At 41.8% G+C, this 17,490-nt stretch overlaps 1 protein-coding gene across 1 annotated transcript in view; it reads left to right on the top strand.

Moving 5' to 3' along the window:
• The window catches only part of ZNF236 (zinc finger protein 236), a 92,143-nt gene that overhangs the window by 34,496 nt on the left and 40,157 nt on the right, over positions 1–17,490 (top strand). The window contains exons 12-18 of the mRNA XM_015412837.1: positions 385–588; positions 1,545–1,689; positions 3,515–3,775; positions 6,302–6,552; positions 10,162–10,263; positions 13,952–14,103; positions 15,236–15,336. Of these exons, the coding sequence (XP_015268323.1) occupies positions 385–588; positions 1,545–1,689; positions 3,515–3,775; positions 6,302–6,552; positions 10,162–10,263; positions 13,952–14,103; positions 15,236–15,336 (1,216 nt within the window). The remainder of the gene's footprint in view (positions 1–384; positions 589–1,544; positions 1,690–3,514; positions 3,776–6,301; positions 6,553–10,161; positions 10,264–13,951; positions 14,104–15,235; positions 15,337–17,490) is intronic.

Raw genomic sequence — 17,490 nt, 5'->3', positions numbered from 1 at the left:
CTCCGGCAGGCGGGCGGGCGGGGAGGACCGGCTTTGTTGCCGCCGCCGCCTCTTCGGAGCCGGCGGGGGGGGAGGGCAGGCCTCTCCGCCCCGGAGCCGGGCGGGGGGGACCGGCCTCGCCGCTGCCGCCTGGGGGAGAACGAGCGGGGGGGAGGAGACGGAGCTCTTCTCCCCACCCCCGCGAGTATCGCGGGTCCCCCTCTTGTAAATCATAACATCCAAGGTTTGTTTGTAATGATGTGTTTCAATGTGAAGGGGCCAATGTTTTAGGAAAAGACTTTCAGGTTTTATTGAGATTACTAACCCTGTAACTTTGTGAACCATTAGTTTTGGCCGTATTTTTGAGATGTGGATAATTGAAGAAATACTTTAATCTGTTCTTAGGAATTAGACCTTTTGCTTGCCCACACTGTGATAAAAAGTTTCGAACGTCTGGTCACAGAAAGACACACATTGCCTCTCACTTCAAACACACTGAACTAAGAAAGATGCGGCATCAACGTAAACCTGCTAAAGTTCGAATAGGAAAGTCCAATGTTCCAGTACCAGATATTCCTTTGCAGGAGCCTATACTCATCACAGACTTAGGTAAAGTGTGAATGGCATAATTTTGCTCATAATTATTCCCAAAGTGTAGATCTGGAATTAAAATGAAAGTGGGATGCCTGTCATTAATCAAGTCAAAGGTTGCCTAAGGAAAACCTTTCAGTTGTACTTTGCTAGTTGCTGTTATGAATTATGAAAAGCATTATGTTTATAGCCTTTTTGCTGCCCAGGCCTCCAAGCCCATAGAGAAGCATTTAGGATGGGGAGCCATAACTCTTGTACTACCACAGTGTCATGGGCTATGGCATTACAACTAACATAATTATGTGGGCCTATGCGTATATGAAATCATATAAACTTTACCTGAATTAGTCATACTTCCACATGCTTTCTGTGCCTGGTATGTAGATTCTAGGAAAGCAATCCTAAGCAGATATACTTAAAAGTAAGTCCCATGTTATTCATTGTGGCTCACCACTAGGAAGCTGTCCATGGGATTTCATCCTAGGTACATGCAGTAGATTTGAAGGATGAGCATATGAAATTTCATTCAGGAAGATTGCAGAAAGAAATTTGTAACCTAATTGATGTTAATCTGATGGTCATACAGTTTTTAAAGGAGCAAAGACATACTCATGACTGTTTCTTTGGTCTTTTAAAAGTTCAGTCAATACCTTTTGTTTAACCAACCTAATTTAATTTCAAAAGAAGAAAAAGGTCACCTGACATGTATACACAGGGATATGTATGATGCTAAAAAGATAGCCTAAGAATTGACTAAAGGAAATTGAGGATTAAATGTAATTTTGAAAATGTAATCTGTATTTTTTGTTTCTCTTGAGGGCTTTGTCTTTGTTAAGGAAGTATATGAAAATTTTGGAAAGCCAGTCTACTGCTCCTAATTAAATGTCCATTTTTGTGACTATATTCTTATCATGGTTGCATCTTTGATACTTTCTGAATTATAACCCTCTAACAAATCTTATTTTTTCATATAGGTCTCATCCAGCCAATCCCAAGGAATAGCCAGTTCTTCCAAAATTACTTTAATAATAATTTTGTGAATGAAGCGGACAGGCCATACAAATGCTATTACTGTCATAGAGCATATAAAAAGTCTTGCCATCTTAAACAACATATCAGGTAAGGGTAAGAAATGTGTTACAATATTCTATAAAAGAATAGCAAATAGTTATTTTTGTCTTCTCACTTGTGTCCTACCTAGAGATGTGAAGTTTGGGGAAAAATAAGAAAGGGGGGGGGGGAATTTTGGGGAGTTCTGAAAAAAATGTGTTGATTATTTTCTCCTTTTGAATCAGTTCAGTGCTTTTAAAGACAAGGTGGGCTTACTGTAGACATATACAGGTGTTAAATCCAGGATGCATTTCTGTACCTAGAAGGATGCCTAATCATGAGGGGAGCATGCAGGGCTTTTATTGCGTCTCAGTTTTTGGATGCCTTCTGTTGTCCTGTTCCCTTGTGGTTGACCTTTTCACCTCTACCAGAAACCATTGTGTCACATATACCCCAAAACTGGGTAAAGTACCTTATTGCCCTACTTGGCTGGAGAGAAAAAGATCTGAAGGAGATGGGGCAGAAATGGCACCAAGTCCAGGCGACAACTGTGAAAGTTTCATTGAGAACTTTGCTCTCTCTAACCAGATAACAACAGAAGGAAGAAGAAAGTATCTAGCTGGAACTTCGTCTAGCTGTGCAGTTATTATTATTAACCCTTTATGTTCCTTTTTCTGACCAAATAATACATTTTATGTTGTTTACCACAAAGATTGTCTTTTCTGCTTAACTCCTATTTTTCTACTTTTCCGATAGCAAAAATTAAGGTACAGGTTCTAAGATAACATATGGTGCATTAGCTTGCAGCCCCCCCCCTCCAGGTATTGAATATATTTGCAAATCTGCAAGATTGTTGAATTTCTTCTTTTTTCCCCAGAGAATCATTTTGTTAGAAGGAATAAGTCTTTTCCTTCCAAACCCAGTAGCATTAACTATCAGATTTATCTCTTTCTATTTTGTTGGGAAATGCTGTCAAATAGCCACAAGTGGAGAAGTGACATGCAAAGTCTTTTGGAAGAGCATTTCTAGCTATTTTATACAACTTTGACTAGTCCTGTGATCTAAAATAGTGCTTTCAGTGATCCACCTTGAATTTTATCCTTCAGCGTCTGACCACTGTCATACACATCCAGGCAAAAAGGACCCTGGGCCTTGAAGACAGTCTGAAAACTTCATTTGGTCCAAAAGACAGCCGCATCTTACTAACTGGTGCTAGCTGCATGGACTGTTATGCCAGTGTTGAAAGAAAGTTACACAGTTTGTTTCTGGGCTAAATTCAAGGTGTTGGTTTCAAAAACCCTATGTTTTAAGGTAATGGTTACCATAAGGTACATTTAAGGTACAAGAGTGCATTAGGTAATGGCTCCTTAAAAATGGATTTCCTTTAGCACTTAGATAATTTAATAGGGTTTGCTCAGGAATTTTTCTTGGCTGAAGTGGCTTGGCATCTGTCAGAAGCAGGGCCGTTTTGCTGACTGAAACCCACATTAGATAACATTCCAACACACTTGTACATTATAACTCACTAGTAAACATTCTAAAATACCGGTAAATTATTTTAACCATGGTTGAAGCAAATAGACTACTAAAAGAAGGGACAGATATAGTGGCTATATTTGAAACCTGGTATAGTGGGGAAAATCAGTGGAATATAGTTATATAAATCCCATAGGAAAGCTTCAGCAGACTCCAGTAGACTTAAGAGGGTTTAATCTACTTATGATATTGCACTTTAAATGGACCATGGGTCTGATCCAACTTGGATCTAATGTTCTATTTTTTCTCAAAAAAAATTGGTAAGAAGCTTATCTCTGACCTAGAACTCAGACCTAGTTTGCTTGCTTTTTTCTTCCCTTTATATCACAGTTTGATTTTTACTTTTCTTGTTTTTAAGGTCTCACACTGGTGAGAAACCATTCAAATGTTCTCAGTGTGGAAGAGGTTTTGTGTCTGCAGGAGTGCTAAAAGCACATATCCGGACACACACTGGATTGAAAGCTTTCAAGTGTCTTATATGCAATGGGGCTTTTACTACTGGTGGTAGTTTGCGAAGGCATATGGGAATCCATAATGACCTTCGACCGTACATGTGCCCGTATTGCCAAAAAACATTCAAAACATCATTAAACTGCAAAAAACACATGAAAACACACAGGTATGTACACTTGAAATTTTAGCAATTCTTTTCACCTTTCAGCATTTGGAAGCTGATCTGGGGGTTTACTTTCTTACTATTGGAATTTTGAAGGATCAATACACTAAGAAGTAAATTAAAGGCAGTCTTTGAATGAATTATTTATTGATGTGATAGAGATTCAGATGAAGAGTCAAATTTAAGAGCAGGAAGAGAAGAATATAATTTTTTAAAAACAGGAATTCAAAATAAGTTGTTCTGTGGAAAACATTAGCTAATATATTTGAATCTCCCTGAGTTGCTGACTATAAAAACCCTAGCTTCACATGATTGAAATGAGCCACAGACTTATCCTCGCTCTGCCATTGGCATACTAATTGTGGTGAATGCTCATGGGTGTTCTCTTTGCTAAGGCCTTTCCACAACACTGTTTATGATTAGCCTTTATATAGTGCTCATAGTGTAAAGAGCATTTTATATACAACTTGGCCTTGCAGTGTTTGCAATAGAATGGCAGGACAAGATAGGCCAGTATTATTATCCTTATATGACATAATCTGAGAGTGCCTTGCCTAAGGCACTACAGAGTGGATGGCAGAGGTGAGATTCAAAGTGTGGAAATTATGATTTATAAATCAATCTGTTAGCCATGATGCTACACTGCCTCTCATTTTGTTAAGAAATTCCAGAGGTTCTGCCATGGAACCTCTGCACACTGAAGAAGAATCTGGGCTGTATTCTAGGGCACTCTGTAATGTCACATAGTGATAGCCAAACTTAACTGGGCTCATCATTTGAACTAAAGAGCGTATGCTCACCTGTGACTGTGCACTGCAGGGAAATAATAATAGTGGTAAGCAAGATGGTTTTCACAGAAACATTTCTACTATTATTCTGCTTCATATTGCAAAACCATGTTTGTGGTTTAAAATCACTAAATTATGGAGTTAAAATGCTAGCACAAAGGGCTTTAGGATAGAAGAAGTGGTGCAGTGTTGGTTGGATGGAGCATAGAGGAAAGGAAGCACTGTCCAGCATTGGTCAGCTGTCAGGTTGTGTGTGCAAATGGATATGGTATTTAGGACATGTGTTTAGATGGGTTGTGTGCATGGCAGGGGTATATATGTGGGCCATATGACTGGAGCATATATAAAGAAAAGGTGTGAAAAACAACAATCATGCCCAAGATTTATATTGCCACCTGGGTTGACTTAGATAAACCAGAAAAATCCACAAAAAAAGGAAAATTGTGTAGTAATTGTGATTAAGAAATTTTTTAACAGCAATTATCTATATATCTAATAGCCATGTTGCCCCCGTGCGTGCGGATACCTAAATCCGTGCATTGGGGGCACCTGGGGGGAAGGGAGATTTTTGTGCATCCTTGGGGCAGTCCCCAGGTGTGCACAAAAATCTTAAAAGTTAAAAAATATCGGGGGGATACTTAAATCCCCCCAAAAGTGACAGAGCGTCCCCTGCGCATGCGCAGGGAAAGTTCTGCAGCCGGTCTCGCCGCCTCGGAGCCGGGCGTGGGGGGAGAGCAGCGAGGCCCAGCGGCTAGAAGCCGCGCGGGCCTCGCTTTGCAGCCAGGGGGGAGCGATGAGGCCCGGCGGCTACAAGCCGCGCGGGCCTAGCTTTGCAGCCGGGGGGGAAGCGGCAAGGCCTGGCGGCTACAAGCCACACGGGCCTCACTTTGCAGCTGGGGGGGAGCAGCGGGGGAGGGGCCGATGAGGCCCAGCGGCTGCAAGCCCCTCGGGCCTTAGTTCGGAGCGGGGGGAGGGAGATCGAACGGGGGGTGGAGGAGACGGAGGAACCGGTGGGATGGGGGGGAGAGCTTACCTGCTCCTGCTGGTTCCTCCTCCACCGGCTCAGTTTAAAGCTCCCCCGCCCCCCTGCGTGTTTCGCAGGTCTTCTTTCTTGTATAATCATAATACAAAAAGTGAATACAAAATAGTGTGAACAATGTAACAATGTGATAGAGATGTTGTTAACGATGATCTCCGGAATATTCTACTGTTTCTGAATGAAGATGAAGATAGATGAAGAGCATGCAGTGTCTCTGGTCAGTTTTTCAACCGGTAAATACCATTGTTACATTGTTCAATCTATTTTGTATTTACTTTTTATATTATGATTATATAATTTCTGTGCAATCACTATACAGTTTTCCATTTTTTGTGGATTTTTTCTGGATTGACTAGTAACTGTGACCATCATTTTGACTTTATAATGATAAACATCCTCCTACGGTATGTAGAAATTTGAAAAGGCTATGTAGGGTGTATTTCCTTGTTGAGCATTCCAGTTGCATAGCCATGTTGTGTATTGAGAACAATTAAATGTTCAATAATATTGAATAAGTAGTACTCTCCTACAAGTAAATTTCAAATGAAATTCTGTGTAACTGAAATAAGCTAGGAAATAGGTCCTGTCATACAGTAGCCATATGCTACTTTAAATGTTATCCTGAAGATGTGCACCACTAAAAGAGGCTCCTAGTGTCTCTTGCACTGAAAGATGAGACTACATTTCTTCCTCCTCCTTCAGGTATGAGCTTGCACAGCAGTTGCAGCAGCATCAGCAAGCTGCTTCCATTGATGATACAACAGTAGATCAACAGAGCATCCATGTATCTACTCACATGCAAGTAGAGATTGAAAGTGAAGAGCTGCAGCAGACTGAAGCTGTCACAACAGATCAAGAAGCTATTTTGGACTTGGATCGGCAGCAGGTTGTGGATGCAGAAGAAGCTGGGCTGAGGCCACAACTGACCGATCAACCATTAGGGCAGGATGAAGGTAACTGTATAAAATATATAAAAAAGAAGTTTGTTAAAAGGAAAATATGTAATGCAACTCCGTCCCTAAATTTAGTATTTAAATTCAAAATGCACTGAATGTCAATAATTTTCGACAGCAGGACTATTCAATGAACGTCAACAGAAAATATTCTCAAGCAAAAGAAGGGGGCTACAAATTGATGTTACGGTGGAAAATTTCATATTTATTAATTAATTTATCCTTGCTTTTTGTCCTGCTTCCTTCTGTCCTTTCCAGCAAATTTACCTTTATCTTCCTCCCATATCTACCTCCCATCTACTTTCCCTCTGACTGCCAGCCTGTCCCTAGGAAAACTGGCCAAGTTGCATGATGCCAGTGCTTGCTGAGCTGAATCCCATTGTGTGGCATTGGCCAGGCCAAGCAATACTGGTTTTGTTGTTGTTGCTGTTTTAAGATTTCATGTTTCTCTGCAAAACCTGGGGCTTTTCTCAGGTTTGTAAAAAGATCTGTCTTGTCTGTTCATGGCTCCTGTCTTCAGATTTGAGTATGCACAGAGTTGGCCACTTATACAATTAGATATATTAGTATATACATATAAATCCAGTTTTAGAGTAACTGTGGTGGTTACCTATATGTTTTGAAGCTAAATTATAAGTGCTTTACCCATAAATCACTTCATGGCCACATATCTGATCGAATTTTTAAAATTTCTACACATTCTCCTTCAATGGGGGAAGTCATCCAGATTGGTGAGATCATGCCTAACTAACTCCAGGCAGGACTATGGAAATTTTTCTTCTGGTTGGATCGACTGACCCGTCAGTCTGGATAGCCCTGCAATTTTGGCAGGAAGCTCCAACCAAGCTCCACTTCAAAAAAATTAAAATTAAAAAAATACTTTCAGAATGGAGGAGGTTCTTCGAGAACAAGGAAATCCATCGTTCCTACAGTGGGAAAGAAGAAAGGCTTAGTAAAGGAGAAACCCCTGAAGCTTCAGGCACTGGAGATTGGTCACAGGAAGCCTTCTCAGTCAGCAGGAGTCGCTAAGAGGGTTGATCGACCCAGAGCTTTGGGTCTTAGTATTGCTCTTGGAATGGCAGCACAGGAGGGTCTTAGGAAGATCCAGCACACTCTGGCCAGTCTAGCAGCATCAGTGTGAGGCGGGACTGTCTGGGCGAAAGATTTATGCGATCTTAAGAGAAACCGCCTGAGGCAGGACTGTCTTCAGAAAATCGCAAAACCAGAGCACAACAACAGGCTGACAGGTATTCCCCTAGAGTTAGATGGGCCACTTTCGATTAGGGGCTCCACTCATGATATCTCATACAAAGAAGAAAGAGAGTGGTCAGAAGAGGATAGCTCAACCCAGGAAAACTCTTCTAGACTGTTCCAAGCAGAACACTACCAAAGATTGCTGCAAAACGTTGAACATACCTTAAACTATCAAATCCAACGATCAGAGGCTCATAGATCAGCCAGCCCCATAGCTACACAATTTTCAGTGGAAAGGGGTACTGGGGGGGCATGACATCACTTATGATGTCACAAAAATAATAAAATTAAAATATGAGAGCACTTTCTTAGTCCCTCCCTGATTACCTGAGGGAGGGAGGGGAAGAGAGGTGCCACTGAAAGGAGAGAGGCTCACCTTGTTCTTCCAGCTCTTTGCTGAACTGTGCACTCTCCCTGAGGTGCAGCTACTCCCCTCGGGGAGGGGAACAGGGAGAAAAGTGTGTGGAACAACTTCAAACAAAAATGCTAATCTCTGTTGATTTATCTGATAACTGGTAGCCCTAACAGAGCCAGGCAGGTGAGCATGTTTTAGAAACCTCAGCTGGGTTGCAGCAACTAAGTTTCACCTGTTGCTCTGCGGAAGGTGCCCAAGCCGTACCAGGGAACTAGCCTCCCTCCCTCCACTGTGCCAAGTCGGCAGAGCCAATCCCTTGGGCGTTCAGTGAAAGTGCCATGCGCCTGGTCAAGGGAGGCGGTGGACTATAGTTCCTGTGGAGCTGGTGGGGCACACAGGTGCAGCGTTGAGCAGTACCTTTGGAGAGGGGGTAATGTCAGCCAGCCTGCAGCTTGTGGGCAGCCAGTGAGCAGCAACCGAAGACAGCGGCACTTGCAAGCAGCGGTGCTTGCAAGCTCCCCATTCAAGCTTGGCTGGCAGCTCAGCTACAGCAGCCACACCACCTCCCCTGCCTCTGCTCTCAGCACGGCCACCCTGCCCCTCTGGAAGGAAGGTATGTGGCATGGCAGAAAAAATTCCTGCAGGGCGGGCACTAAGATTCGGTGGGAACATTGAAAATTCGAGAGAGGGCGTCATCCTGTACACCCTGCACTAGCTACAGCCCTGAACTAGTTCCTTCAGACTAAAGATTCAAGGGAATATATTCAGAAGAGTTTCAGGGACTGGAGAGTGATCTTAAATTTGAAAAATCTAAATCATTGGGTGGTCAAGCGAAAGTTCTGGATGGAACCGCTCCACTCTGTCTTCCAAGTAATCCAACAGCACGACTTCCTGACATCTTTGGACCTCAGAGAGGCCCACTTTCACATTCCCATACACAGTTTTTCCAGACAGTTTCTCTGTCTTTCATTCTTTCATTTTTCATTCAGGTTTGGCCATTTTGGATAGATGACAAATAACCAAATCTATATCCAACTGAAAGAATAGCCGGAAAATAACAATAAGGTATTTTTCAGATATTGTTTCAGCTCGGATTTAGCCAAATGCACACCCCTAGTCTTGCTTGGTTAGTAATTGAATGGGAGACCACCAAGGAAGTCCAGGGTTGCTATGCAGAGGCAGACAATGGCAAACCACGTCTGCTCATCTCATGCCTTGAAAATGTATGGGACTGCAATAAGTCTGCTGTGATTTGATGGCACATTCCACCGCCATTCTGTGGGGCTGTAAACTACTATGGCCAGTCCAGAGCTCTGGGTGGTTATATCTGAATCTAGATTTGAATTAATGAATCCCATTCACAGTCTTTGGGATTTGTTGCTGGAACTAGAGGTGCAAGCAGAAGGTTGTGTACTGCTGCGTTGAGCAGTCAAAGGTCAGTGGTATTTATATCAGGCCTGGTCAATCCAGAGGCATCATACTGCCTGCTAATAATACTGAGACTAGGCTCTCTTCAGTTTTGTGCCTAGAGAGGGCTCAAACTCGCAGGTAGGACACGAGGCTCTTGGTTTAAGGATTAGAGTTCCTGATAGGTGGTTCTGACTGTGATGTCAGGGAGATCCTCTGTTGATGTTTTACATCTTAAACGAGGTGTTACATACTTTCTGTGGTGAGGGAATGCGTGGTGAGTGAAGTACATGAAAGTTTTTTATACTCATTGCAAATTAAGATGTTTCCTGTTAACTATGTCTGTGTGGACTCTGAATAGGAAACGTAAATGATTTCTCAAGTGTTTGAAAGCAGTAATTCTCTTACATTTCAGCATGAAAACCATATTTTTAAATCTTAAATCCATGTAAACATCTCTAGAACCTCTTCAGTAAGCATTTTTAATCTATGATTTTTTTAATCTATCTCTCTCCCTCTGAAATTTTGAAAATAATTTGGGTGTTTGTCAGCTGCTTAGTTTTCTTTCCTTGAATTTATATTTTTAATTTCAGATAGGTTTGTGACCTCCCAGCATGCATTGCAAGAGAATATAAATCAGTTTGAACAGCAGACTATAGCACAGCAATCATTTGATCAGCAAGGTCTATCACAAGGTTAGTAAAAATACAAATAGTAATTTCCAATATGACAAGTCAGTGTATTTTGTCAGCAGTTTTTTGGAATTACAGTTTCAGCGGTTTGTCGCTGTAGAGTGGAGAATTGTTGCCGTCTAGAAATGTCATCCCATGCATGGAAGGGATTCATCACATCTGAAACTACGTTATTAGATTTTCATAACCAATTACATTCTTCCATTCTACTTTGTGAAAATCCAAGTTAGGAGTTGTTGTTTTTTGTTTATTTTTAAATAACTTTTTATTTAATGTTTAAAATTCGCATACATACTGGGGGGGAAGAATGAAAAGTCACAGCATCTCAAAATTGTTTCATAAGGTGGCAGTGGCAATATAAAAATTAGTAACACTATGAGTTCCCTCAGAAGGGGGGGGAGAGCAAATGAGAACACTTCCTCTTCCCCTATTTTGGAAATAATATCACAAATCTATTGTCTGACAGAATTCATCACTGCCCCCCTCCCCAGCTTCTCATTTTCCTATAGGAAGAGGCATGTATTTCTTAAGAACCACAAATCTAGATACAGAGCCTTGATAATTCCATTAGGCCGGGCTGTTGCTATATATTCCCTGGGCCATTTCTGCTTTTACTTAATCATTAGGTTCCAATTCTTTACATGTTTCCAAGTTCAGGAGTTGTTGTCTTTCAGTGTTTAGGAAGCTATTAGGAAAAACAAAAACCAAACAGTTTGTGTATCACTGTTGCACTTCCTTTTTAATAATGAACCTAGTTTTAATCACATTCTTTCAGAAAAAAATTATTTCATATCAAAGGGTATTCCTTTTATAGAAATATAATTTGTTTGGTAATGCTAGACAAAGAATGGTTAAAATCTGTTTGGTACAAGATTTCTATTCTACTTGAAATGCTCTCTGCAGATTTCCCACACTTTGAAGTGTTCTTGAAGTTCCTGGAGCCCTTCAGAAATTTTGAATTTCGGGTAGGTATATATGGATACATGTGCTTAAATTGGTGGACCCTCTCCCTGTGTCTGCATATGTGTTTCATTTTCCTCAGTTCCCATTTTAATGAAATAGACAGGAATGTGAAAGTTTCAGACTGTGTTTATATTAGCCGTTGTGATTATCTGTTCCTTTTAGGTTTTTTTCTGTGCCATATTAAGTTGCACCCTTCTAAAGCCACTGAAGTCAATAGGCTTAGAATGGTGTAACTGATTAGGCTGGCACTGTTGTTACTTGCTTGGAATATTTTGTGTTAAATACCAATGAATTATGTTTATCCAACATTTAAAAGCTTTTGAAAGTTGGCCAAAAAAATTATTCACATAAAGGATCACAAACCCACAGTTATTGAATGCCCTTTCTTACACACACTTTTATGTAATTATGAGGATGATTTATTTTCTTAATACCTCCTGCAAGTTGTAATTTAGATGAGGTGGAATTCTTTCATTTCATCAATGTGCTAAGATGAAATCACAGTATATAGTATCACCAGAGGTCATTTCGGGGGGGATCACGGGGGATCGCAGTTCCCCCGCGTGAGGTACGAGGGGGCGGGGCACATGATGAAGCCCCGCCCCCTGTTTCCGGCCGCCCGCTTCCGGCCCTCATTCAGCCAGGAGGAGGCAGGAGAAGAGGGAGAGTAAGTTGCTTCCTCCCTGCTTCTCCCCACCCCTGCCCGCCTGGGGCCAGGGAGGGCCTTTGCGGGGCTTCCTTGCACTCCCGCCGGCCTTGCAGGTCCACCGCCGGGCCCCTCATGGGGCTCGGCAGTGGAGCTGCAAGGCCGGTGGCGGGAGCCGGGACCGTTGGGGGCGGGGTGTGTGGCCTTATGACACACTTCTGGTGATGTCAGGGGGTGTGGCCTTATGACACACTTCCGGTGTTGTCATGGGGTGTGGCATATGCTAATGAGTTATGCTAATGAGTTCCCCTAGCTCTTTTTCTACGAAACGACCCCTGAGTATCACAGTGTAATGATATGAACTTACTGCCTCTGTATGCTCACACGTACACAATGGTAAATCTTTTGTTTGTGGTCCTGTGAAGATTATGATTTGTAGTTCTATTTCTTACATTTCTGGCTTTTGTAATAATATTTTTGTCCACATTTTTTTCATTTCTGGGATTGCAGTATTTTCTGCCTCGTAATCAAATGAAACAGGAATGGATTCACTGGATCCGAATCCCAGTTTTGTACTGTGAAATAATGAATTCTATAACCTATGAATTAAGGTTTTTGGTTTTGTTTTTTTAATAAAGATTTTGCCAGGACAGCTTCTTTCTGAATATCTGTCTTTAGGCATAAAGGGTCTAATAGCAAAATTGTAGAATTATATTGAAAATAAGTTATTTTCTTGAATTTTAGAAAGTCTCCAATCTACTGTTTCAAAGAATTGGAAAGCCAGAGGCTCAGGGATATTCTTCATAAGGGTATATGCCATGTCTGGTTTTTCTGGCTCCTGCAGCATGAGAAAAAATGAAATCAGACTGAAGCCAGCCTCTTAATATTACTTTGAGTAGTGATTCTCAGAGATATTCTATGGAAATTTGGAACAGGGATTTCCCCTGCCTACTTTCAAGGAGACTAAGGCTACTGAGCACGGTGGCTCCTGTAATGCATCAGCAAAGAGAGGCCCCTCATCTCTCCGTGTAGTTTTAACAGCTAGCTCTGTTGGCTATGCAACTCATGTTTTCCCCTGAAAATGGAGAAAGTGGATTAAAAATGTTTTGAAGAGAAAAACATAGACTTGTCATTATTCAGGTTTTACCAGAAGAGGAACAAGTATTTTACATTATGTAGATCTTTATTTTTAAAGTAAAGTAGAGATCTACAGTGAAGCTATGGAGGCAATGAACGTTGTTGGGGACCATTTTTGAGCAATTGTATGTTGGAGGGGGTTTATGCCAAGCCCTCTGTTATCTTCCACATTTTTAAAATTTTTAAATTTATTTATTGGGATTTTTACCCCGCCCTCTCTGCGAATGGGCTCATTTCCTTCTAAATTTACATTTTTGTGATAGGGTTGCAGTGTGTCACGTCAATGTAGATACAGGGAGTCGGGTCAACCTCTTAGATATATGCATGTATACCAAATATTCAAAATTTCAGTGGCTCTGAACTAATTGAGGCTTCTTAAGAAAACTTCAAATTGTGTTCTGTGGAGAATATTGTTCAAATGAAGGCAAACTAAGGGTAAGTGACCTCTCACTGTGGATATCTAGTAGATGTTCAGAATTCTCGCACCTTTGCTATTTTTTCCAGCTGAAGAGGAAATTATTCTTGCCATCCAATATATCTTGAGTATATAGTTGTTTATTAGATAGAGACCAGTCCTTTAGGCCCCTGTATTAATGTGACGACACAGTGTTAAGTTCCACTGAGTCTATGCCCTTGCAGTGCCATTAATATATACCTTTACTATCAAGACCACATGCACCTGGCCTTTCATGACAGTATCAGTGCAGGTGCTTTCACAATTCTGGAAGGGAAGACAGGAAATTTCAGAACCCATCAGAGCAACCTGTTGCCAGCACTACATGAGGGGCTTGTGAAAAGCTTTTGTATACCTCTTTCCTTGAATCATGTTGCCGGAATAGGTGTAATATGCCTTTAAGTTACTTTGTTTGCAAAAAGCGAATTGGTATAAAATTAATAAGGTTGGATTATGTATAATTATGTAAGGGCTTCTGATATTTACGGCAGGTTTTTCGGTTAATGATGGCTACAGTCAGCCAAACCAATTTCCAGCAGTTCAACAGCTTCAGGATTCGAGCACTCTTGAGTCACAGGCTCTTTCAACAAGTTATCATCAACCAAATCTGCTGCAAGTTCCGGCAGCAGAAACTATTAATGTAGTAAGTATTTATTGAATGGTTGAAAGTCACTGTTTCTGCTTTCTACGGTGAAGTCTGTTATCCAAAGGAGTTCATAAAATGTTGTGTTTTACTTGGGATAACACAGTAAGTGTATTTCCCCAAGAAGAAGGAGAGCCAGCATAATGTAGTTGTTAGAGTACCATCCTAGAATCTGGGAGACCCAGCTTTGGGTCTCCACTCTGCCATGGAAGCTTGCTGGGTGTCCAAGTCACTGTATCTGTTTTACACTTATTTTATGTAATTTATTGCAACCTATGTCACATATTACTGACTCAAATGAAAGAGCATCACATCACTAACTGAACTCTGAGGAAAAGTGTCCACATGGTGAATGATTTTTTAGAATGGTTTACCATGTTAAGAATGATTGTTTAGAATGGTTTACCATGTGGACAACCACTGTTATGCATCCATCGGGAAGTGGGGGGGTGGGCGGGGAGCTCTGCATGATCCTTGTATGGCTCTGTGGATAATCCATGTATGCCTCTAAACTTTACACCCAGAGCAGGGAGTGTTTGCCTCAGAAAGACTACATGTCAGTGATGAGTGTCATTTGTCCGCTGATCTGAGGTCTTTGATGTAGTAGTTCCTTCATAATTATGTATTTCATTACTGTTCAAAGTATATTCATTTATAGAGCTCTCCGTATGTGAAACATGTTTTCTAACATTATAAATTACCTGTTTTATAGGGTGTATTATTATTCCTGTATTGTGGAATGGGGGTGAGGGTAAGAGGCGAGATTATAGCTTTCCTAAAACCACTGGTTGAGTTCATGGTAGACAGCAGAGGCAAGCTCTGACCGTTGGTGTTTCAGGTTGACAGCTCATCTCTTAGGCATAGTGCTGTAGTTACTATCAGTGTGGATTGTACAGAATTCCAACTCTTAAAAATGTCAGTTGCCACATGAACCCGCTTATTTTGCATCCTTTCTTATGTATTTAGGAGGATTGGTTCCTTCAGTGCCTGTAAAATACTCTGTTCATTGGCCCTCCAGGGAAGTTGCCTGGCCAGTATGTGAGACAGGCTACAGGACTAGCAGCACTCTTCTTATGGACCACCTGCCTGATCTAGCAGCACTCTTCTTATGTTCTTATTATTTGAATTTTAGACTACCCGTCTGATACAAGATCAGACACAGGAACTTGAGCTGCATACTCAGCGCCCCCAGTTTCTAGAAGATAATGAGGATCAAAGCAAGCGTTCCTACAGGTCTGTGAAATTTCTCAATTGGCTTTCCTGTGCAGCTGCTCAAAGGAAAAGATCACACTTTTTTGCACTCCTAGCAGAGGCTGAAGAGTAGTTTACCTCAAGGTTAATAGGAAGCCAAGATAATCAGGCTGTTCTTTTTTGCCTTTTTTTGTTGTTCTAACGGCAACAACACTGAATACTTGGAAAGTTTAAGGCAGCAAACTTTCATACATGTAATACCTGAATTGGTTTTGACTGAAAGATAACATATTTGTTAGATGGAAGTACCATATTGTTCCTCAAAAAGGACTGGTTGTAATAACTTAATTATTAACTTGAAGTGAATCAGGAACTCATCATCTAATTTTCTAGTGCTTGTTGAAATATGCAGATTATAATAAGTGTTGACGTGTGAAACTCAGAAAACTCTTTAGCACTGGGCTGAATGTCGTCTGATGATGGAGAGAAGAGTGTAATCATCACTTTGATAGCACCAGAGACTCTCAATTTTGTAGATCTTGTTTATAATGGGGACCTGCAAGAAACTTGCAGGGAGGATGAATTCCACCCCCACCCCCCACTTTTGCTTTGTTCCCTCTCTCCCCACCCCTCACTTTCTGTTTCACTCTTTTATTCATTCTCCCTCAACCAATGTCTCCCAACCCTGCTGTCACTCTTTTTCTTTCTGCATCCCCAAAGTCTCCTGAAACACACACACATTCATACCCTCATTCCCCTGTGCCTCTGTATCTATCTCACACAACATACTCTGTTGTGTAATTCTCTTTCTTTCTGTGCCCTCTGGTGTCACACATGCAAACATAACACACACACTACTCTTAATTTCTCTTTCTTTCTCCATTCCTGCCCCACCACCTGCACGTACGTACACACACATACCGATTCTCATCAATTTTTCTTTCTCAGTCCCTAAAGTCTCTCTCACACACACTTGATAACTTTTCTCGTGTCCTTCCCATTTCACGCACCCACTTCATGCACCCCAGTTCCCACAGTTCCTGCTTCTGCAGCTCCGGGGGGAGGGGGGGCGCAGCAGTTCCCACTCTTTTCCTGCCCACTGGGAATGCAGCCATGCCTCAGCCCCCTCTTTTCCTCCTTTTCTCTCCTCTTTGATGTACAGCCTCTAACCCCCTAGCTCAAAATTGCAGGGAGAAATAGCTCTGGAAATGGGTGAGTGGGAGGGAAGAATCCTTCCTGCCCCCACCCTCAGCACGGCTTCTCTCCACAGTTTGGGCAGTTAGAAGTTGGCAGGAATGTTTTAGAAGGGCAGCTGAGCCGGCAACTGCAGAGCCTTGCAAGGGGGAGGTCAGGCTTCTTTTCACCCCAGCCTCTGTAGCCTCTGTGTCGGCTGTCCTTTTTAAAACATTTCCTGCCAGCTTCTAACCGGGCGGACTGTGGGGAGAATCAACGCTGGAGGTGGGAGGGAGAAGATTCCGCTCAGTGTCAGTGTCTTCTTCCCTTCCCCCTCTGCAGCAGTGCTGCATTTGAGTGTTTTTCAAACCCCACAATTTTTTTCAAGAGGGTTAAGATTTTTCTGCAACCTAGGGGTGTCCCCCAAGTTTGGAGGAAAATCTCTCTTCTCCCTGTGTGGGCTCAATCACTAGATATAAGTATCTGTAGATAGGGGGCACACTTAGGAATTAGATATATCGATATACATTGCAACATATGGGAAATATGAAAAAAAAATTCATTTAGTTGTGGCAGCTGGTTTGTGGTGTCTACCTGACTCTCTCTCTCTCTTTTTAAATTAATGTTAGCATTGTAGTGCGTGTCATATTCTGTGGTTTTAAGTTTAAAGCATGTGAAAGAAATTGAAGGTATGCAGAAGATGTGGACAGGGAACAGTATATCAGTGATCCTTTGGGAAGAGGTGATCTATTTTCAGTCCAGGGTCTGAATGCATCAGAGGTGAAATGTTTCCAACATTTTCTGCCCATTGTAATAAAGGAACTGGTTGGGAGAGATGGGGGAAGGAAGACGAGAAGAAGAATCCCCAGATTTTCTCATCCATTGTTGAGGTGCCTGCTGTTGGTAGTACAAGAGCATAGGCAAAAGCCAGGCCTTTTTTTTGCAGGTGATGCCCTGCCTTTTTCTGACCAGAACTGTGGGGAGTGAAAGTCTGAATAAGAAAATTTGGGATCAATAGGCTGG

The sequence above is a fragment of the Gekko japonicus genome, unplaced genomic scaffold, assembly GCF_001447785.1.
Source record: "Gekko japonicus isolate JY-2015 unplaced genomic scaffold, Gekko_japonicus_V1.1 scaffold1157, whole genome shotgun sequence".
NCBI lineage: Eukaryota > Metazoa > Chordata > Lepidosauria > Squamata > Gekkonidae > Gekko > Gekko japonicus.
Note: the sequence above shows the minus strand (reverse complement) of the source record. Positions and strands in the feature narration are given on the sequence as shown.